The 23,233-nt window shown below is 33.4% G+C and overlaps 1 protein-coding gene across 2 annotated transcripts in view; it reads right to left on the bottom strand.

The window, feature by feature from the left end:
* LOC126971759 (serine/threonine-protein kinase 40-like) overlaps positions 1 to 23,233 on the bottom strand; it is a 38,953-nt gene that overhangs the window by 12,900 nt on the left and 2,820 nt on the right. The window contains exons 3-6 of one of the 2 annotated variants that reach the window (XM_050818156.1): positions 21,431 to 21,563; positions 19,170 to 19,350; positions 16,627 to 16,720; positions 1,514 to 1,693 (exon numbers count right to left, since the gene is read on the bottom strand). In XM_050818156.1, coding sequence (XP_050674113.1) covers positions 1,514 to 1,693; positions 16,627 to 16,720; positions 19,170 to 19,350; positions 21,431 to 21,563 — 588 coding nt within the window. Of the gene's footprint in view, positions 1 to 1,513; positions 1,694 to 16,626; positions 16,721 to 19,169; positions 19,351 to 21,430; positions 23,072 to 23,233 lie in introns of those variants that run through there. The other variant, XM_050818164.1, reaches the window with a different exon arrangement.

The following is a 23,233-nucleotide window of genomic DNA, read 5'->3' as shown; positions in this document are numbered from 1 at the left end:
GTAAACTACCCAGTTCCCAAAATTGCTTTAATAGTTAATCAGTGATTTTTATACTTGAACAATTAGAGTGAATAACTTTTGTTTGATGAAATCATATGTAAAGGTCCTGCTAACAACCATCCTAATTTTGAGTTTTGTAGTATCGGTTTCATAGATCCCAGGTGAATTTGTTCACTACTTAGAATATTCCAGAAAATATCAGCACCTATTATGACATTCGTAGCCGATGGTTGATGAAAATTAGGACCGGTAAGATTAAAGTCTTTGGGAATATTAAGCCCGGAGATATCCAAGACCGTTCCAGGTATCTTACGAGTTAGTTCTTTCAAAACTAGACAAGACATTGTAACATTAAATGTGCTGTGTAATGAACTTAATTGTATCCTGCAAGAATTTAAGATTTGAGATGTACATTTATTTCCGATTCCAACAATATTAATGAATCCTTGATTTACAGAATTTACTGCTAAATGATCCATTAATGATTTGTGATAAATGTAGACTGACTACCAGAGTCTAATAGATCACGAGCTTGAACAGACTGATTTAACTTTGTATTCGTTGATTTAATTATAGCTGTAGACAATAGAATATGATTATGGAAATCACTTGAATAACTTGCAATAGATACTGTGTTGGATAGGGTAGGATTTGACTTCATTTATGTACCCTGAATTATGTAAGAAAGTATTATGTTTCCCCATACAAATCTTACAAGGACCTTAAGAACAATTATTAAAAGAATGTCCTTTCCTTAAGCAATTGGAACATAGTTTATGCTTATGTATTTCTGCCCATTTATCTTGAAATGATTTTGATTTGAATATATCACAATCATATATATGGTGTTCACAGAAAATGATTTTGTTTTTTTGTTAATCTGATTTAGTTTGATAATGTTTATTATTGTTATTTTGGCTAAATTTTATATTATTTTATTTGATTGACCAACATATAAGTTATAATTATTTCTTTGAAGAGCTTCGAGAACATCTGCCCTATTTCGTCATTTGTATTACTACGACACTCTTCTCATCTTGATAATGTATGATTATATTATGTATAAGTATGTGAAGATACTAAGTATATTATTAAAATATCCCAATTGTCTGTACTTTGTCCAAGACTAGACAAAGCACGCAAGTTCTTCGAAACATGATCTACTAAAAACTTTGATTTGTCTCTCGTTGTATATTATTAAATAATAACAAATATTTTTAGTATTAAATAATGAATGCAAATGGTGCGGTGCATTCCTCCACAGTGCGGTTTTCAAGGAGCTTTCTTCCACGTACTACAAAGCTGCGGAATGAGCTTCCTTGTGCGGTGTTTCCGGGATGATACGACATGGGTACCGTTAAAAAAAGCGCGTACACCTTCCTTAAGGGCCGGCCACGGTCTGTTGATTCCTCTGGTGTTTCAAGAGCATGTCAGCAACTGTGCTCACTTAACACCAGGTGACCCGTAAGCTCGTTTGTCCTCCTTTTCCATTAAAAAAAAATATCAGCCTTACGCTTGGGTTAGGTGTTCTCTCTCCATCGCCAACTGGGAACAGTGGTTTCTTCTCGGTGTTAGTGACCGGCTCCGGCTTACTGTCCTCCTCCAGTGGCACATCTGGCACCACCTGGAGGTCTTCGGGAGGGTTGGGCACCACCACATAGCTCGCTATTATGCTTGACAACTGATCCAGGACCTGACACGACAAAACAACTGTAAGTGACATATAACCAGTGCCGGACTAATCACGTAGGCCCGCAAGATAAAAAGGAGTTTTTGGATTCGTAATCCAAGATAAAAAATAATCGATGGTTTAATATACTGTCGCAAGATCTAACAGAAAATGTGGACAGATTAACTAAACTTCGATTAGCCTTTTTCACACGGCGGTATTTCTTAATTCATTCTAATTTCGTTCATTCGGTTAAGTCGAGTTAGTAAGTCTGATATGCTTCTACAACATGATCCCAGAAAATGTACAAAACGAATGTGTTACGAAATTTAAAAGAATTGTTAAAAAACGTTTGTGTCGTAAAGGTTACTATAACATAAATCACTTTCTTAATGATTTCACGTAGTTAATAATAAACTAAAATAAGAAACATGGTGCAAATTCGCAAAATAATCCAACTGTACATCGGGTATTTATCCAAGAAATGGCAAGACATTGCGGGCGAAATATGAAAATACCACCGAAGTACGTATCGTAAGAAGAAATCATTATGGAGCGCTAGCTGGTCCAATCAGTGGCATAGAATCGCAGCGTGAGAAGGAGTTGGTTTATTGTAGACAATGCTTGGTGTCGGATAAAAACAATAATAGTTAACACAAGGAGCAAACATAAACTTGTTATGCCTACTCGGTTAAGTCGAATTAGTAAGTCTTTTGTTGGGCGATATATATGCGTCCACAATATGATCCCAGAATGTACAAAACAAATGTGTTACGATATTCTAAAGAATTGTTAAAATACATTTTTGTGGTAAAGGTTAATATATCATAAATGACTTTCTTAATTTTATCTCAACCGCCCTCATGCTATTAAATAATAAGTTTAATTGTACAAAACTACTTTGTAAACATATTTTTTTGATGAAAAAAACAGCCCGCTGAGATTGTTGCGCCCATTCTTCTTAGGTCTGAGGCATTTTTTTTGGAATGGGTTTTGACTTTCAATAAGTGATGTCACATCCTATTTTGAATAAATAAAAAATAATGAATTTTTTAATTGGAATACGAATAAAATATTTGATCTTTTACACTGTCATTTATTTCTTCTTCAGAATCTTTAGTGTTTAGGTACCTACTATTTTCAACCGTTCTGCTGCTCGGGTTGCCTTCAAAAAATCATCTTTGAGATAAGGCCGCCTATGCGCTCTTCTTCAAAGTAGCAATACTGTTTTTGTTTTTATGTCAACGTATTGTATCTCTATTTAATTACATTAATAAAGCTTTGGGTATTAATACCCAAAGTTTTATTAACTACAATACTTTAGATTATTTACTCTAAAATCATGTCATTAATGAAAGAAAATTTGCCTTGCGGTAGGATGATTTTTTTCGCTTTAAATTTCGCTTAAAATAGCCCTCGCTGTAGCTTTGAAAACGGCGTATGAATTCGATCTCATCCCATTGCTCCCAATAATTATTTCTTGTTCGAACCACATATGGCCACTTATCTATCTATATTATTCAACTCATATATAATTTCGAAATTCGATCCGAATCACTATTACAGTAATATTAAATTAGCAGAAACGAAACAGCAAAGGCGCATAATGAAGATATAAACTAGATAGGTAGGTAGTGTATTTAAACTTTATACGATATCCAAAGTACCGGCCGGTGACAACTTACTGCACGCACCCAGTGGGCGGCTCCTTTGCACAGGATTCCGGCTAGATTATGGGTAATCTGTAAACATTACTATGTTTCGGTCTGAAGGGCGCCGTAGCTAGGGAAATTACTGGGCAAATGAGACTTAACATTTTATGTCTCAAGGTGACTATAGTGGTGCCGGTTAGAATTTATGGGTTCTTCGAAAACAAAGACGCAAATTGCAATCACTGTGTCGATTTGTCATGCATATTTAAGATGTTGCATAAAAGAGTTGTTCGTAAGTGGTCTCTTAATATTTATGTTTTTTAAACTTTATAATTGAAAGTTTTTTAGATTTAGGGCTTCATAGCCATATTTGATGATTAAAATAGTTTTAAACACCTGCGTTTTTACAAAAAAAAGAAACATTTAAATATCACTATCACTAACATCTAAAAATCTCATTTTTTTCGTTTATTTTAGTATGGATTCAATGATTTAATTTGTTTTATTGTAAAAATAACATTAGCTGATTATTTTATCATTTTTTTTTAAATAAATAAACCTATTTTTTGTATGTATCGCATTTGTACATGCTAGTAATACACTCATAGATTAGTTTTTTTAATCCGACTTCAAAAAGGAAGAGGTTCTCAATTGGAAAAAATCCAGTATTTTTTTGCCATTTAGTCCCACAGAAATTTTACAAAGTTTGGCCCAGTAGTTATCATTTTATGAACATTTTTGTGTAATAATGTTTATGTAATACAGGGTGGACCAAAAGTCCGTTAACATTTGAATCGGTTGCCGCGTCTAGCAACGGCGGCGGAGGGGGATGAAGGGGTTACGCATTGCAAGAGCGGCTAATGGGAATTTAGTACCATGGCGTCGTTTAGTGGTAGTCAACGTGCGTTTTGTGTACGCAAATACTATCTAAACAACGATTCTGCGACCTTAGCTCAACGAAAGTTTTGCAATCATTACAAGATACGACACGAAAATCAAGCTCCATCATAATTATATATATAAATAGTGTATTAATTAAAAAATGGGTGCTCAAGTTTGAGAAGACGGGTTCGACAATGGATTTACCTCGATCTGGCCGGCCTAGAACGTCGAGGGACCCCGAAAACGTGGAGCGAGTAAAATCGTCTGTTCGTGACCAACCTGGACTTTCAACTCGAAAGCGGTCTGCTGTCCTTAATGTGTCAAGATAATGATGTATTAAACCGCATTCTCAAGAAAGATTTAAGTCTACATCCCTATAAAATCCAAATGGTGCAGGAATTAAGGCCTCAGGACCATGCCATTAGATTGCAGTTTGCGAACGAAATGGTTGGCGATTCACCAGTTTTACAAACATTTTTTTCTCAACGAGGCACACTTCCACCTAAATGGGCATGTTAATATACAAAATTGTCGTTATTGGAGTGACACTATGTGATCGTGATCAAAAACCCCTGCATTCCAGCCAACCAACTCAGTAACTCTTGACGAATTAAAGGATCGTATTCGCACACAAATCCAAAACATCTCAACAGAAACATGTAAAGCTGTCATCGAAAATTTCCGCTCTAGATTGCAGCAATGCCAGTATAATGAAGGATTGCATATGGATGATGTGATTTTTAAGAAATAAATTCCCCTTTTGTTTTCTATCGAAAACAATAAACAATTTTGATCTACTGTAATTAGTTTTATTTTAATCATCATTCCAATTATACGGACTTTTGGTCCACCCTGTATATCATCCACGTAGACAAAAATTTTATTATTAACTGATACTAAAAAGTAAAAAAAAACTATCTTTATAAAATCCGACTTCAAAAACTGAAAAGTATCAAATAACTAAAAATTTTATTGAATACTTTACCTTTAATATAAATAAACACTATTATTTGTATGTCCTACATATTGATAGCTTTGAAGTCGGTGCCAAGCCAAATGTAATAGTAGGTACCGGGGGCGTGCATTGGTTTTCCAGCGCGGTAGGCACTGTAAGCCTAACTAGTCGATTAATATTTTATCAAATTATTATTTGTCAAATTATTCAAGTCACCGTAACTAATATCATTCCACACAGTCTTCGTTGTAGAAAATAAACAGCAGGCCAAACAGACCAATAAATTGGAATGGAATCACGTTATGTGCGATGTCAAAACTCTTATGGGAGCGCAATAAGGTTGAAACTCGAACACTAAGCGAACGAGATACGTCATAATAATTACTCATAAATCTTAATGTAGGTATAATTTCTTTCGTTGGTTTAATCCGTGACAGCTACGGTTGTCAGTTCTAACTGTCATAAGCTTGCCTACCCGAAACGTGCCAAAGAAGTCATATTCATATTTAAGAACGATTTAAATAGTAATTGTATATTTTTTGCTGTGGTCGTATAACCTTGGCAAATAAATTTTGTTATGGAAATTGAACGTATTCTACTAGTCTTGAGTAGGCATTATCGGAACTTAAATACGATGCGATAAATAGTAGTATATCGCGTAGCGAAAAACTTACCGGTTGGGTGTTCAATAGAAGTTCGATTATAGAATAAAAGACCTAAATTTATCTGAATTAGCTTGATCTAGTGTAGGTATATTATTTAGAATCTAAATATAGTAGGTAGGCTATGCCTATTGGCATATATGGAATGCACGCCCCTGGTAGGTACCTACACTCGCCACGCATGACTTTGAGCGGGATAGCTTCGTCTAGAACAAAACAACCCAAGCGGACAGAAACGCGTGGCCAGAAACCTTAATAACTACAGTAAGTAAGCTCTTATAACATTAAGTTTTATTTTTTTTAGGGCTTGGCACCCGCTTAAAACTTATCAATTTGTAGCACATACAAAATAATAGTATTTTATTAATATTCAATGTAAAGGTTTGCATAGGAGGTGTATTAAATTAAATTTTTAGTTATTTAATACTTTTCATATTTTGAAGTAGGTTTTTTTTAAACGAAGTTTCTTTTTATTATTTCCAAAATTTATCTTTAAAGTGTCAATTTAAACGTTTTATGTCAGATTGAGAGAAGGTGTCTCTCACTGCTCACAAGTCACAACAATCAAAAGTACATATAACAACACAATCAATAGATTATTTTTGCTGTAGCTGCCACTTAGCATTAAAGAGTAAACTCGGGGAATATGTAAATCATTTTAGGATGGAGCTCGTAGTTGATAGTAAACTGAATTTACCACTTAGTAATTGTATACACGTGGCATTTTATCACGTGTTTTAACTACTGAGCTGTAGATAAGACGCGACAAGCAACGCAATATCAAAATATAGAAAGCCAGGTGACATATACAGAAGTGATATTATAAAAATATCAACATAAACATCATATCAACCTAAATAATCGATACTTATAATAAAATCCAAGTCGGGCAGGCTTTCCGGCCGGGAAATTGACCTGAGTATTCACGCCGAAGTTGAACAGCTGAGAGAAAAGCTAGCCAATACACAAGAAAGATTGCGGAAAATGAAATAGAGATACAATTATCAGAAAACGTTCAGTTAAAAAATCAGTTGGATAAATATGAGTGAAAAATAGAAGAACTGACGAAATTATACCCGACAATTGCTAATGATAAACTTAACTTACTACAAATAAGAAACACAGAAACAGTGCTAAATTAAAAACAATGTCGATAAACTAAGGCATATGTTATTCAAAAGTACACCGACACAAAATAACAATAATATTTTGACAACCCCATCGAAAATTCTCACTGAAGAATGCAGGATCACAAGAAATTTGGAAACACTCAGGGACGGGGATGACATAAATTCTATCGTTACAATAGTTGATCAACTCCCACAAAAAATTACCGATAGAAGTCGTTCAAATGTAGGCTCGGACCCTTTTGTGAACAATCCTTTAGAAAAAAAGGCAGCAAGCAACAGTGAGGTTACACGAACAAAATAAGAAAACCGAACTCATTCTTGCAGATGAGCAGGGAAGAATTCTACAAGGCACCTTGCAGTAACTCTTGGGAAAGAGATACAGAGTGATAACATTGTATAAACCTAATGCTAGACTTTCGGATGGTGTAAATAGCTCTTGTAATGAAGCTAAATCCTTAGCTAGTGGGGACTTCCTTATTGTATTAACAGGCAAAAATTATGTCAGCCTAGTAGAACATGGTAGTTTTCTTTATTGTTTACTCCATGATATGTTAAAAACCAAAGTCAATATGATAATTACCGAAGTACCAGTAAATAAAATCCTTAATGAAAGTAAATTTAAGAAACTGAAGGTATTTGTAGATTAATTGGAAATGTAATATATTAAGACATGAACTTAACTTCATTCCTACCTAGTAGAAAGAATTTTCCTAGACATTTATCACAGCTAATTTGTAGAGAAATATTACGACAGTCGTATTTTGATAACTATAACGTGCATATTAATGAATGTACAGTAAACAGTGACAGGAAAAACAAGAAAAAGAGAGATTAGAAATATAGTGACACAAACACATAATACGACTCGTAAAAATGTTCAAATATTGATAATTTGAGTCGCTTAAATAATGCGCAAGCCAATAAAACGTTTAATAAAAATAGTATATTAATAGAAAAGATAAACAGAACGTCATCAGCTATTTGGAATTATTACATCAAAACATAGCAAGATTTCTAGCCAAGGAGGAAATAGAAATTGCAATATGCCATTTGCCTTACTGAGATGTTATAAAACACGACGAAAAAAATATTAGAATCCACAACTACGAAGTTGCTGCCATTTATTCTAGAAAGAATACTAAAAGGGGAGGTTGATGTATACTCTTAAAAAAGGGAATACCGTTCAAGTAAATAAATATTTCAGATAAATACTTAGAAAATAATATTTTTGAGATCTGTGCTGTTGAGGTTACTTGCTGTAACTTGAATCATAATTTGTATATTAAGAAATTCGCATTTAAATTTTACCTAATACTATACTTTACCTATACTTTAACTTCACACATAAATACAGCGACAAGAGGATCTTCATGTGTAGATCTTATAATAAGTAATGTAAAAGACATAAAAGGAAGTGTTGAGCATTTACACATGTCAGACCATAATACTGCACAAATTGTGCGTATTCCCGTTAAAAGAAAACCAGAAGGTATAGGCATAAGTATGTTATAAAAAAAGATTTTCCCTTAGAAAATCAAAACAAGTTTGTGTCATATTTGCAAAGTTTAAGTTTTTTTGATAATTTAACTAAAAAAGATACAAACAAAGCTTTTAATAGTTTCCATGAACTTTTTGTCTTCTGTACAACCAATGCAGATTGAAGATTGATTGCAGATTCCTCCCTAAGATTCGGATTACAGTATCCAATAAATTGTTAGGACCTAAGAAGAAGTGTGGAGAAGAAAGCACTTATGCACCTATCCAGTAATTGATGTTTCAGTCTTGAAAACCTCAAATGTTGAGACTTCTGATCCATCCATCATGGTAACCGAATTTAATAACTATTTATGTAATATACCAATCAAATCTGAATCCAAAATTTCACCAGCTGATGCTGCTAGGGCTGTAGACTCAGTGCCTAACTCATTCTTTGTTATGCCATTCAGTGAGCTAGAAATTGCAGAAATAGTAAAGTCACTAAATAATACCAATGCTTGTGGGTTAGATGAAATTTGTACAAAGATCTTAAAGAAGTCCGGAATTGCAATCCTGAGTGTTTTGACTTATCTTTCGAAAGAGGCACTTACCCGGATGTGTTGAAATAATCACGCACAATACCACTTTTTAAAAAGGGAGATTAATCAGATATATCTAATTACCGTCTAATAACTCTTATCTCTATCTTTGCTAAAGTTTTCTTAAGACTAATGAATACTGTTTAAAATTTAATATTATTTCAATAAATCAATATGCATATTAAAAGGTTAAATCCACTTCCCTTGCCATTTTTAACCTATTAAAGTCAGTAACTGAGAATCATTAATGAAATGAAAAAAAAATGAAGAAATGCAAAAAATAGGTAACTGTTCTATATCTTGACATGTCCAAAGCTTTCGATTTCGTAAGTCACGATATTCTATTAGGAAAAGTGGAAAAGTATGGCATTAAGGGCCCTGCTTTATCTTTAAAACATATTTAATTGGACACAGGCAATGTACGCAAATAAACGTGGTAAACGTAAAGAAAGAAGTAATAACTCATCAGTCATCCTATTCCAACTGTAAAAGTGGAGTTCCTCAGGGAACTGTTTTGGGTGATTTGTTTGTTTATAATTTACTAGCTGACGCGACAGACGTTGTTCTGTGCATAATAAATAAAATACTGTTTTATTATGAATTTGTCACACCAAGAATTATTTTGCAAAATATGCTCCCTGACGTCATTTTGTATAGAACGTCATAGCTTCCTGTTGTTGACTATAATCAAAGAAAATTTAAGCACTACGTTCACTATAAGGAAATTGTTTCATAGCAGAACTGTCAAACCGTGCGACAATAAATTCTCTCATAGAAAATATGTCCACAAAAAACAAATATTGGATTTAAAAATAATTATGGGTCTCATATTGAAATAAGGACTATCTTATCTCGCAAGTTGGACAAAACTGCAGTCGTAGAAGTAAACCCCATTAAAATCCAATCATTAGTTTAGGAGTCCATCGCGGACAAACAACGTGTCACGTTATTTATATATATTAAGATAAATATCGACTTTGCAAAAATAACTCAATACCGTTGTTTTATGTTTGTTGAGGATATACCGATTCTCATGTCCTCTAATACTGATAATTTAAATGAATATGAATCGGCCAATAACTGTACTTTGAAAAATATTATTAATTGGCTTCATAATAATGAATTTACTAATGAGTGAATTTATTTAAAACGAAGTATATGCAATTTTGTGTAAAAGGACGTAGACAAACTGATCTAAATATTAATTACAATGGAATAAATATTGAAAAAGTTGACAGTACTAAATTTTTAGGTGTTATCTTAGATAAGGACCTTAATTTCTCTGATCACATTGATAAGTTATGCTCTAAAATTTATAGATTTGTGTATGTCCTTAGAAGACTGAGGAGAATGGCTTCTAATAAGTTATCTTTGATGGGGCACCATGGATATGTCGCGTCAGTACTCAGATACGGTCTTCTCATCTTCGGAAATGGCAAAGGAGTACATCAAGCATTTGTTGCTCAAAAAGAATATTTAAAAAGTTAAACATTTTGACATTGCCCAATATGTATATATTTGAAGCGTTTAAATTTGTAAAACAAAACAATCATTTATTTAAAAGGGCTATTGAATTGAAACCTCGTTCCACCAGATTACCGGATAGACTGGTTTATGGCCACTATCCCAGAACATCATTATACCTAAACAGTAGCTACGCAATGTGTATAAAATTATTTATTCATCTACCTTTCGAAATAAAAAACATACCACAAAACGATTTACTGGACTAATGTTTTAATGCTTAATCGACATTTTTTTTTACTGTGGTAAGGATTTTTTAAATTTTAAGTAAACTTTTTGCATGCTTATTTAAATTAGCCGTAATGAAGACGCTACAATAAATTTAAGATCTATAATGTATACTGTATTCGACTCAATAAATAAATTTCATATCATACCTATTCTTGGACTTTTTGCAAAACGTAAACAAACATTTTGGCGTTGACAGTTGAAGGTACATAACATATAATTACCATGTTGACATAAGGCTAATGTAATAAAAGACTATATATTTGTGCTTTGTAATATTGTTATCCTTGGTTCTCGAAATTTAAAATTCCCAACAAGTCAGTGATTTCAACTATTTGTCGTTTACGTTTTAATCATGCTTGTACCCCAGTATTTTTGGCTAAAATAAGAATTAGGGACAATTCCTTTTGTGAATGTGGTCTAGATGAGGGAAACGTGGATCATTTATTCTTCAATTGCCCTTTAACGCAACCTTCTTTATACAATTTTATACCTCCTGAAATTCCCCGCCCAACTTCCTTTAAACGTCTCCTCTCCCTAGTTTTCACTCCTTTTGTATATATTTTGTGTAAATATATTAAAATAAATAAGATTAAGTTGTAAATAGCACTAAGTACTTATATCAAATAATTTAAGTAATTATATTTGTGTTTGTCCCTTATAGTCTTAACAGCATGTATATTTGTTTCAGGTATAAGAAAATAAAACTTGTTTCAATCTTAAGCACCGATCACTACCATTAAAATTAGTAAAAGAATACTCTAAGCTTGGTGGTCTACCTTAACGTGACATTGGCAAACTTGTGGTATACCTTCCACAGGAGCCATAGTAGGAAGAATAGAATAGAATATTGTTATATTAAATTATAATAATTATTTGTAATATTGTATTATTTTTATTGTAATAATACAATGGTAGCTTTGATAGTTAATTTAACTAGGATGCCGCAGTCGCTCGTCGTATCGCTTCGCTGCGGCAGCGGCTGCGGAGGTAAACTAAGTCTTTGTACAAAAACCTGATGCTTATAGATCACGAACATTCGAAAATGATCAAATGATAGCAGTGTTACAATTAAAACTTATTGTGAATTGATAAATCGGCTAAATTTTTTAATAAATATAAATAGCGCGTGCTAATTTAGAATAATTTGTAAATCATGTTTGTTTTTAATTATAATAATAATTTCGAAAGCTTTCTATGAGTGCATTTTTTTTAAAAATCGGTCCAGAAATGGCCGTGACACAATTTAACACAGAAATCAATTGGAGTCACCTGGTGGGAGCACCACTCAGCTTGTTTAAAATTATTGAAGTAGCTATTTTAGATAATTTAATATTTCATAGGGCATCGCGGTTTGGTTTTGTTTAGTCACGGAAAAATTAAAAAACCACACTCCATAGAAAAACGGGACAAGTTCTTTAATGTCGATTTTACGATTATTAATAATATAATGACGTGTTATTGTATTGTATAAGTCACCAGTAGATGTCACACATCCATGATCCAATATGAACTTTAATTATTGTAATAATAATATGTATTTGAAACGTTTGAAGCTTCGAAAAACAACATTAAACTCAATCCATAGAATTATTAAATTTATGAACTCAAAATAGAAATTACACAAACTAAACAGTACTTATCTACTTATCATTCAAAAGTAATATTAATTATTTTTCTACATGTTGTAAGTAGGTCTAGTATTTTGTAGGTAATAATGGTAATTTTCCAATTACAGAGCATACTGCGACTCAGTGCCGCACAATGCCGAAGTGGTGATGATTAATGATTGGAACATGAATTAGTTTTAAAATGCACCAGCAGAGTGCGTGTGTGCTAAGTTCAGTGTTGAAAAAAAAATTGTTAATAATGTTAATGAGTTAGCAATCTAATAAGAAAATAGAATGTTTTCTTCTTCATTTAATTTTTTAATTTAAATTAAAAAAAATATTATCTTGATAATTACATAATAAATAATAAATAGATAAATATGAAACACAAACATCCTGTATATGTCGTAATGAAACCACCTTACCCTCAACAGAGAACAATAATACACAAACGTAAGTGAATTGAAGGGTACTTGTAAATAAGTATGCGGTAAGAACTAGATTTGTTTGTTTGTAATTTTATAAAAGAAGTTTGTAAAAATTAGAATAAGTGTTTAATGTTATTAATTGTAATAAATGCTTTGAAGTCATATTGTAATTAGTTTGAAGTACTGATATTATGTCATATAGTATATTCTTTGTTTTCTCTTAGTTATTTATAACATGCGACGAGTGTAGTACACGGTAAAATCCGAATGGGTTTTATATTTGTACTTAAATTTAAGTAAATTGTAAAATACTTTTTTTTGTGTGTAAAATAAATAATTAACAAAAAAAAATTTGACATATATGTTCATTTCCACCAAAAAATTTATGATGTCTGCTTCATTAAATGATTCGATCAAGCCATTGCAATTGTGACAAAAGTGTGTTGCTGTTCAATAAATTTGTGTATACTTTAGAATTCTAAAATGAAATTGTTTTCACAATGGTATATAAAATTAAATAGTCAATGTTTGTACCTTCATTAATTTTAGTTTTATTTATTTAGAGCATTGGTAACAAGACCATCGGCCCAAACCAAAATACAATAAACGAAGAATATTTAAATCATTTTTCGTTAATTTAACCTTTATTCATATTTACATTTTTTTTAACACAGTCTGAATTAAGGTTTATTATTTCTAAAAACTACGACGACACGAAAGCTTACAAATTTTTTTTTCGACAATATTACTACCGATAGTAGATAAAATTTGGTTCAATGCCAACTTATAGAAAAAACACACGTTAATTTTCTGCCACTGAGTTTGTATCTATTCTACGCATCACGCGAAAGCAGTACTTTAGAGAGTTCTCGATTTTATGAAGAGTTGCTGTAGTTAGAACACTCAAAGTTGAGCATTATGCCGCATAATGCGCTCTAGTGCTGTTATTGGACACACAGTCTATGATGTAATAAAATTCGCTTATGGCACACAACGTACGATGTAAGTAAGTATTCGCAATTCACGATGTTACTTACTTAGACAAATTTAAACTCAAGATAGAGCCTCTTGCTGCTAGACAACCGATGAAAACAGGCCAGGATTATTACTTTAGTATGAGTGACAAGCTACGTGTTACACTTTTTTTGTATGTCACTTTGTGTTTCTCCTTGACAACACTGATATAGTAAGAAGACTAACGGCCGTTCCCAATATTCAGTCTATCTCTTACTTGAGATAATAATCGTAACTATCGTTGACTTTTCTGTCCCAATAAAAATAGCGACGGTAACTCACCAATGTTAAAGTCTGTCAATGCAACGACTTATAGCTTACCAGCGATAGAAGTTTGTATGGAAATTTCAATTCCCGCGTCCCAATATAAGGTTTGAGTAATAAATGTTCCAATATACATGATAAGAATGACTTATAGGGTATATTGGTACAACTTCAGATTATCGACAGCTAATTACTGACAGTAGAAGGTAGTAATTTATCTCTATCTGTAGATAGTATATTGGGAACGGCCGAAAAACGAACCAATACCTGTGTGTTAGTGCTAGTGAATTAGTGTAATACAATATAAAAATAGTGATATTATAAAAGACACATGAACAAAGTGACTTCCCCTTAACAGAGACATAAGAAATGTGTTAACGGACACATTCTTAGTTTAATCTATATATCAGTTTAAGTTAAAGCAGAATTACTTATTAGTCTAAGTTAAGGCTAGATTGTAACGCGAGTGGAGCAACATTATAATAACTATATTATGTTCCCTAATTGAAAGAAAAAAATCTTTGTGTTGGTGTGCGTGCATTGCTCAAAATTTAAGTTATATGTCAACATCGTTATATTTTTCACAGCTATGACAGTATATCTAGATGTATAAATGTTCTCAGTTTACTTATAAATCGCCAAGCCACAGTAGGAAGAATAGAATAGAAATCGCCAAGCACACAAGACCAAAATACGGTCCCCCATCCGGCCTCGCCTGCACTAGCTTTTGATAACCGATACGTAGTATTTTTATATTGTTAGTGAATACTCACTAACGGGCTACATGGTATAAAACAAAGTCGCTTCATACTGTCTATCTGTCCCTATGTATGCTTAGTTCTATAAAATTACGCAACACCTTTTTGAAGTTATACTTCTTTAGGCGCATTATGAAAAAATGATGAGAGTGAAATTTTAAGATTAAATTAAAGTAACAGGGTGAAGTTGGTTCCTAGAATTTTCTGACGTTTGCGACACTCGTTTTTTTTTTTTTTAGTTTATTCATCCATTATTAGGATAGGAAAAGTGTTCAAGGCCGTACAGCCGTATTCATTATTTGATAATTAACTTTCAAAGCCATCGTTGCAAGATTTTTACAATATTGTTCTTTCTACAAACGTAGAATAGCACGAGGAATAAATAATTTTAAGGATTTTTGCTTTGTTACGCCAAAGAAGTATAACTTCTTGTGTGCATACATAAGTACACACACACTTTTTTAAATAGATATAGTAATGCAAGAGGAAGGTTTATATGTATACTACATGCATAATATATAGTAGATTAATGTCGAAATTAAACATGTTTTTCGCTAATATTGCAAGCACTGGCTGAACCCTACGAGATAGATCAAAATAATATACTACAATATTGTACACCTGAAAGGGACTACAAAAAGTTCGCAATGGTATATGTCTTTCTCTTAGGGATAACACAACAATTTTTTATCCTTAACTTTGCACGAGAAATAATATAGCTTATTTACGAAGCGATTTTAAGCAATGCAGAATAAATCCTTATCTAATTAAGTACATTTAAATACATTGCGCATTTAATATAGATATTAACAGGCTGTAATTCAAATGAATATTTACGAAAATATTACGTATTTAAAATGCATTGCGGTTGCGGCGGTGCCGGCAGTGAAAGCATTACAATGATTATCAACAAATTTATAAAGTATTGCAGTCTACGAAATAGAAAGCTAATTTTTTTTATGTTATCATCGTGTGTTATAGAAATATATTGTATTGTCGCGTAGCAATGCCTCGACGTACATTACGAGAGCTGTCAAACTTCAAGGCATTGATAATTTCAACAGCTCCATCAGCAATACTCGTAGCTCAGCACAAAAGTGTTTACTTCAAACGCTGTAGACCAGGGTTCGATACACCTACCAGTCTATAGAAATTTTTGGGTTTTGTAAAGTTAATGGAAATTTCTAGTAAGTTCAGAATCAACTCGAACAGAGAAAAAGAATGGAAAATGTGTTAGCAGGATAAAAGTAGTTAAAAGAAATTTCTAGTACAATTTAAATTTCAAGATGGAACGGAAGAGAATCATTTTGAAAATAGAACAGATCCAGGGGTATATAAGCCGTACTAAGCGTGGCCTACGGCAGTTCTAGTTCAGACTCGAAAGTGAAAAGGGAAATGAAGGAAGAGAAGAAGAAGTAGTAAAAAGTGGAAAGTGACTAAGAAGAAGAAGATAGAAGAGAACTAGTGTTCCGTGCGGTGTGATCTGCTGAAGGTACAGCCATCGACAATAGGAAAAGCGGTAGACCGGCGAAGTTCAAGTTTTAAAAGTGAACGCAAATAAAGACTCATTCCTTAAAGCGGAGTTATTATTTCCAAACCCTGACCCATTCTCGTGTAAGTATTTATTAAATTTTGAAAGAACGAAGTTTGTACGGACAGCTTATTAGTAGTAGTTATAGACAACTATGTAGATAATCTTAGGGAGTATTCTGAGCGACATTGCATCGTAGTTGGCAGGACATATCACTTTACCTCATTAAAAAATGTAATATTACCTGATCAGCGACAAGCCTATGCTTGGGATCCTTCACGAGAAGTCGCTGAATCAGAAACACGGTGTTATCCGACACGTTCACTGGATTGCCATCGCTGAAAATATGAGGTTTATATTAATACTAGTGGACCAATTGACTTCGCCCTATTTTATTTCTTCTTCATCATCATCAGCCGGAAGAAGTCCACTGCTGAACAAAGGCCTCCCCCATAGATTTCCACGACGATCGGTCCTGCGCTGCACTCATGATACGCATTCCGGCGATCTTGACCAGATGGTCGGTCCATCTTGTGGGGGCCTACCAACACTGCGTCTTCCGGTACGTAGTCGCCATTCTTAGTCGTCGAACTATGTGCCCTGCCCAGTGCCACTTCAGTTTCGCAATCATTTGGACTATGCCAGTAACTTTGGTTCTCCTACGGATCTCCTCATTTTTGATTAGATCTCGCAGGGAAACTCTGAGCATAGCCCTCTCCATTTCCCTCTGAGTGACCATGAGCATTCTCATAAGGCCCATAGTTAGTCCCCTATTTTATTTACTATCGCCCCATTCAATAATCTGTTATATGAGTTAAAGAAATATATTTATTAAGCATGGGGAGTGACAATAACATAATATATTGAACCAACACTTGGTAAACGTCATCAAGCTATAACATCAGTTCGTAAAGCGACTTTGATATGGGGAGAGAAACTGATAAGTAACTCACATCCCATCTTTTAAATCATATCACAACTTATCCTACTTAATCGTAAAATACATAAATCCAGTGTCCTGATGTTTGTTTCCAATGAACTCCTAAACCAATGAACGGATTTTAATAGGGATTTTTTATGGAGTGCAATTTAGTCCAACTTGAGAGATAGGATAGTTTTTATTTCGATTATCGGAACCCATGATTATTATTATTTAAAATATTTGTTTTGTATGAGAGAATTTACTGACGTACGGTTGACAGGTCTGCTGTGAAACAATTTCATTATAACAACAGGGAGCATATTTTACGAAATAATTCTTGATGTTATGAAATATTATTTGACAGATTCATAAAAAAAAACAGTTTTTTATATATTATTTACAGAACAACGTCTGTCGCCTCAGCTAGCAATATTATTCAATCTTAGGTGATAAGAACCATGCATCATTATTCTCTAATATACTGAATATAATATAAATATAATTATGCATGGTAATATACAATACTTCCGTACGGAAGGTCCATAGCTACTACGTTAGTCGGTACTGGCTAGGAGCCGATCTAATTCCTAGCCAACAGATATGTTTCGGTTTCGGTTTAAAAACATTTATTCTCATAATTTTACATAAATATACAATATAATATTACCTTAGGTTTCTATGACTAAGCATGCAAAACAAACAAAGTGAACTATTACAAAAATTGAAGGTGCATAAAATATTCTCAACAAAAGAACATCAACATATTTTATATTTATCCGGAATAAGAAGGACTGGATGTGGCTAACGACATATAATTATTTAAAGCGTTTAAGCTAAAAGCAATCATATCGTGAACTTATACTAGAGTGAGCCTTCTTTGTCAAAGAAGCTTTAATAGATTTCTTGAATTTAGTGCTCAATGAGCCCCAGTACAGTGTCTTGTATTTTATTGTAAAATTTAATACAAAGACCTATGAAGGACCCGTTAACTCTAGCTAACTTAATATTTTATGACTGTTTATATATTTTTAATAAGAATAATGAATGGTCTTTAAACCCATTGTGAAAAATATAAATTAATGTACAAAACTTAAAGTTCAAAAAGCGGCCAGTGAGTTTTTTTCAATGTCCTTCTCGCGAGCTCTTCTCTTTCCGAATTATGTTATACTTAATAAATAAAACGCAAATAGTTAGTGGTATTTGAATGATGATTACTTTATGGAGTCTGGATTGTTAAAAATATATGTTTATATAGTATACTCTTAGTCCGGAAAACGGGGTTGTTGTGTACGCTTCAGATTTTAATTGCGCAGATATTATCATTCTTGTTACTCTGGCGTAATTGTTTCAAAATAATTTGTATATATATTTATTAAATATTATCGATATCAACTAACAGTTACGCACATCACTATCAAGCTCCGTAAGTACAATGTGTTTGAACAAGATTTTTACCAGTGGCTCCTTTGCACAGGATGCCGGCTAGATTGTGGTTACCACAACGGCGCCTATTTCTGCCGTGAAGCAGAAATGTGTACGCATTACTGTGTTTCGGTCTGAAGGGCGCCGTAGCTAGTGAAATTACTTACAATTAAATTACAGTCTCAAAGTGACGAGTGCAGTTGTAGTGCCGCTCAGAATTTTTAGGGTTTTTCAATAATCCTGAGCGGCATTGCATTGTATGAGCGGCGTATCATTTATCATCAGCTGAACATCCTGCATGTCTCGTCCCTTATTTTCGTATAAAAAATGTTAATAACATGGACATTGCGTGCGAGCGAGATAGACTGATTACAATCATTAATGGCCCTATAACTAAGTTAATAACGTGGACATTACAGTCCACTTAAAATGATATAACTTACGGTGGTATATTGTAATTCGCCGTCTGTATTCGGTTGAAGAGTTGAGCTAAGCTCGTGTCGCAGAAAGGGAACTGTCCGTAGAGCATTGTGTACAGTACAACACCCAACGCCCACATGTCCGATGGTTTACCCAGGTAAGGTTTGCACAGTAACACGTCTGGTGATATGTATGCTGGGGAGCCTGTAAAGATATTTTTACGTTCTATGCACATATAAGGACATAACGTCATTGATTGAGTCATTCAGTGAGGGATAAAGTCACTGACCTGTAAAAATACCACTGGACAGGCTGTTCCATATGTTTGACAGCAAATTTTTGTGCCTATTTGAAGCGCCACTCGCGAGCGTCTAGAGAACTAATTTTGACGTAAAATACAAATGGCTGAAAAGGAACGCGCAATACTCTGAAGTATTTTTGCATTTTGAATTCATTTCGTTCGTTTGCCGTGTTATTTATATACTTCAAGAATCAACGTAATAAAATACAGATTTTTTTTGTAAATAGTTTCCCATCATCTATCGATGTTTGCTGAGGTTGTCATCACTAGTTTCAGTACCGCATACTACATGGCCAACAGCGCAAAAATTGCGAATATCAAACAGGCACAAAAGCACTTTGACAGCCGCCAGTCCAGTGGTACATAGTAGAGGTCAGTGCTTTCTATGCACATATAAGGACATAATGTCATTGATTGAGTCATTCAGTAAGTGAGAGATAAAGTGAACAGTCTAGGCGATATATGGCAGTATAGGTAGGTATATCATAATATATAGTAGGTAAGTGACGACCCACATAGCACAGTGGTTAGTGACCCTGCCTACGAAAGTACAGGGTTGGAATGCCGGTAGGTGCAAACATATATATGATGAATATGAATGAAAACTTTATTATTAACAAACACAAACCACACAGAATAATACAACTAAATAAAAGTTACAGAGGTAAAAAAAGCTTATTGCATAAAAATATACAAATGATAAAAAAAAACAAATGTATGCATAATATTATAGTGTAGTATAGTAATTATCTTAATTTAAAAGTACTGTGTAGCAGTTATTGTAATCAAAAGGAACTGACTCAGTGTCATGCTGCATTGGAATAATACCAACATGGCACTGATTTTCAATATGGTTGTTTCTTTCCAAGTCATGGATGTTTATGTGTATTTATTTATGTTTAAATAAGTATATTGTATTAAATTTATCGATGTCTTGCACCTATAGTAATTGTCTCAATCATTTACTTATTTAGAAGTATTTCACTTATGACAATATCTATGCCCAGACTAGTTTTACATAAGTATGTGTGGCGCTAAGATGACGTCATTAAATGAACCTTAATGATAAATAAAGTGATTATACAAAAATATTTCTTGAAATTAAAATAATTATAATTGAAATTTTTGTATTTTACAACAAAGAATATAATTTACAACAGTTATACATTAACGGCCGTTCCCAATATTCAGTCTATCTCTTACTTGAGATAAAAATCGTAACTATCTTTGAATTTTCTGTCCCGATAAACTTATCGACGGTAACTCGCCTTATCCGTACACGCTGTCTGTCAATGGGACGACGTATAGCTTACCAGCGATAGAAGTTTGTATGGCAATTGTAATGCACGCGTCCCATTATAGTGCGATAAGAATGACTTATCGGGTATATTGGGACAGCTTCGGATTATTGACAGCTAATTACTGACAGTAGAAGGTAGTAATTTATCTCTATCTGTAGATAGTATATTGGGAACGGCCGTTAGAAAACAAAAATTTAATCACCGTTACACCTACAAGTTCTGACGCAACGTGGAAGAAGGTGTCAGTGCTACGCTAGCTCGCGGCTACAAGATTACTTACAAGGTGTTATGGAAAAATGGTTTATATATGTGAATTATGTATTTTTGTTTTTTAATTATTTTTTTATGATAAAGGCTAAGAGTTCTACCCGTTTTCCAGCCTAGCGAACACGCGGTCCGAGGTTCGAGTCTCCTTCCGAGACGCCCCGCGCCTGTGAGCTATGTTTTCGGCCTCCAAGGCCCCCGCCCGGCTTCGCTGTAAAAGCCTTTAGGGCTATAAGCACAGAAGAGGTTTTGCGTCGATAGGGGGTGTTTACACCCGAGCCCGACATGGCTCTTCAATACGTAAATGTATTTTCCTCCTCTCCAAAAAAAAAAATTACCCGTGTGTTCATTTCATGTCGCCATTTTAGCGCCACACTATACTTAAAAAAAATAAGTAGTAAAAGCAATAGACACTAACCTCTTTGGTCTTTTAAAAGGTCTCTATCACTACCAAGGTGAGTTCCCAAACAGAAATTAGTTAAAATAACTCTTCCCGTTCTCTGATTCAATACAATGTTGCCCAACTTCAGATCTCTGTGAACTATATTTCTCTGAAAATTGAATTTCAATTTGTTAATCAATGTTCTTGTTGTTTGGTGTAATAAACTTGGTGTAAAGTTATACCTGAGAAAAAACCAATCACAATCAAAGTGTTTACACATACATTTTGCTTTATTGGTTTAATCGGACGTATAACGTTTCCCGCGTTTTTTTGCAAGGTAGCTTGACTTTCGGAAAACTTCAGAGTTATATTTGTATTGTGCTATCAACGATATAGTCAACATTTTGCGTATTCTTGGTTTATTCTCAGGTATAACTTTATACCAAGTTTATTTGTAAGGCCGTATTGGTTTTGCTCACTGTACATAAAATAAAATCACAACTCATAGTAGTATTTTGTTTTTCTTAGATTTTTTTTATGGCAATAAGGGACGAGAGTAGTACCGCTCAGGATTCTTGAAAATCCCAAAAATTCTGATCGGCACTACAATTGCGCTCGTCTACTTGAGACATTTTTTTTAATGAAGGTAAGGGACAAGACATAAGATGTTATGTCTCGTTTGCCCAGTAATTTCACTAGCTACGGCGATTAAGTATTATTTTAAGTATTTATTCTTAGATTTGATGTCACACAAACAGAGACAAACTAACAGTTTGCTGAAGAAGATTGTAATCTGTTGTTTGTAAGTGAATTATAATCTGTTTGTATACTTGTTTCAAGTATAATAAGAAAATAATACTTTGTTCAATCTTGGCACCGATTATTACCATAAACTCTGGTAAACGCGTTAACACCGATCAAATAACACTCTAAGCTTGGTGGTCTACTGAAACGTGACATTGGCTAAATTGTTGTGACCCTTCCAAAGAAGCCACAATAGAATGAATAGAACTCTGAATATGTCATAAAAAATTAGACTTAAGTATAGTTTGTTTTGTTAATACAGGTAAATTAATTGACAATGTAACACAATTATGTAAATATTGTGAATGTTATTGTAAACCTTTCGTTATAACACAGACTTAATTGCAAGTCACACAAATTAAATTTGAGAACAAAATTTATGGGCTTATGGTTGGAAAACAAAAGTAACTACGTTTAAAAAACCGACTTCAAAAACTGAAAAGTATCAAATAACTAAAAATTTAATTTAATACACCTTTACCTATAATATTAATAAAATGCTATTATTTATATGTGCTACCTATTGATAGGTTTTAAGTCGGTGCCAAGCCCTAAACAAAATATTATAAGCGGCATACTTACTGTAATTATTAAGCTTGTCTGGCCACGCGTGTCTGTCCGCTTGGGTTGTTTTGTTCTAAACGAAGCTATCCTGCTCAAAGTCACGCGTGGCGAGTGTAGGTACTTACTATTACATTTGGCTTGGCACCGACTTCAAAGCTATCAATATGTAGCACATACAAATAATAGTATTTTATTAATATTAAAGGGTTGTATAAAATTAAATTTTTAGTTATTTGATACTTATCAGTTTTTGGAGTCGGTTTTTTTAAACGTAGATTTTTTTTATTTTTTACTTTTTAGAGTCAGTTCATAATTACAATACATAATTAACCTGAATGAAAACTCCTAATCAACCTGAATAAAAGAGCCGTACACAAAAAACAATTATAACATAAATTTTCATAAAAAACATTCATAAAATGAAAACTACTAGGCCAAACTATGTAATATTTTTATGGGACCAAATGGCAT

The sequence above is a fragment of the Leptidea sinapis genome, chromosome 2 (assembly GCF_905404315.1).
Source record: "Leptidea sinapis chromosome 2, ilLepSina1.1, whole genome shotgun sequence".
Lineage (NCBI taxonomy): Eukaryota > Metazoa > Arthropoda > Insecta > Lepidoptera > Pieridae > Leptidea > Leptidea sinapis.
The sequence above is the reverse complement of the archived record's forward strand: the minus strand, read 5'-3'. Positions and strand labels throughout refer to the sequence as shown.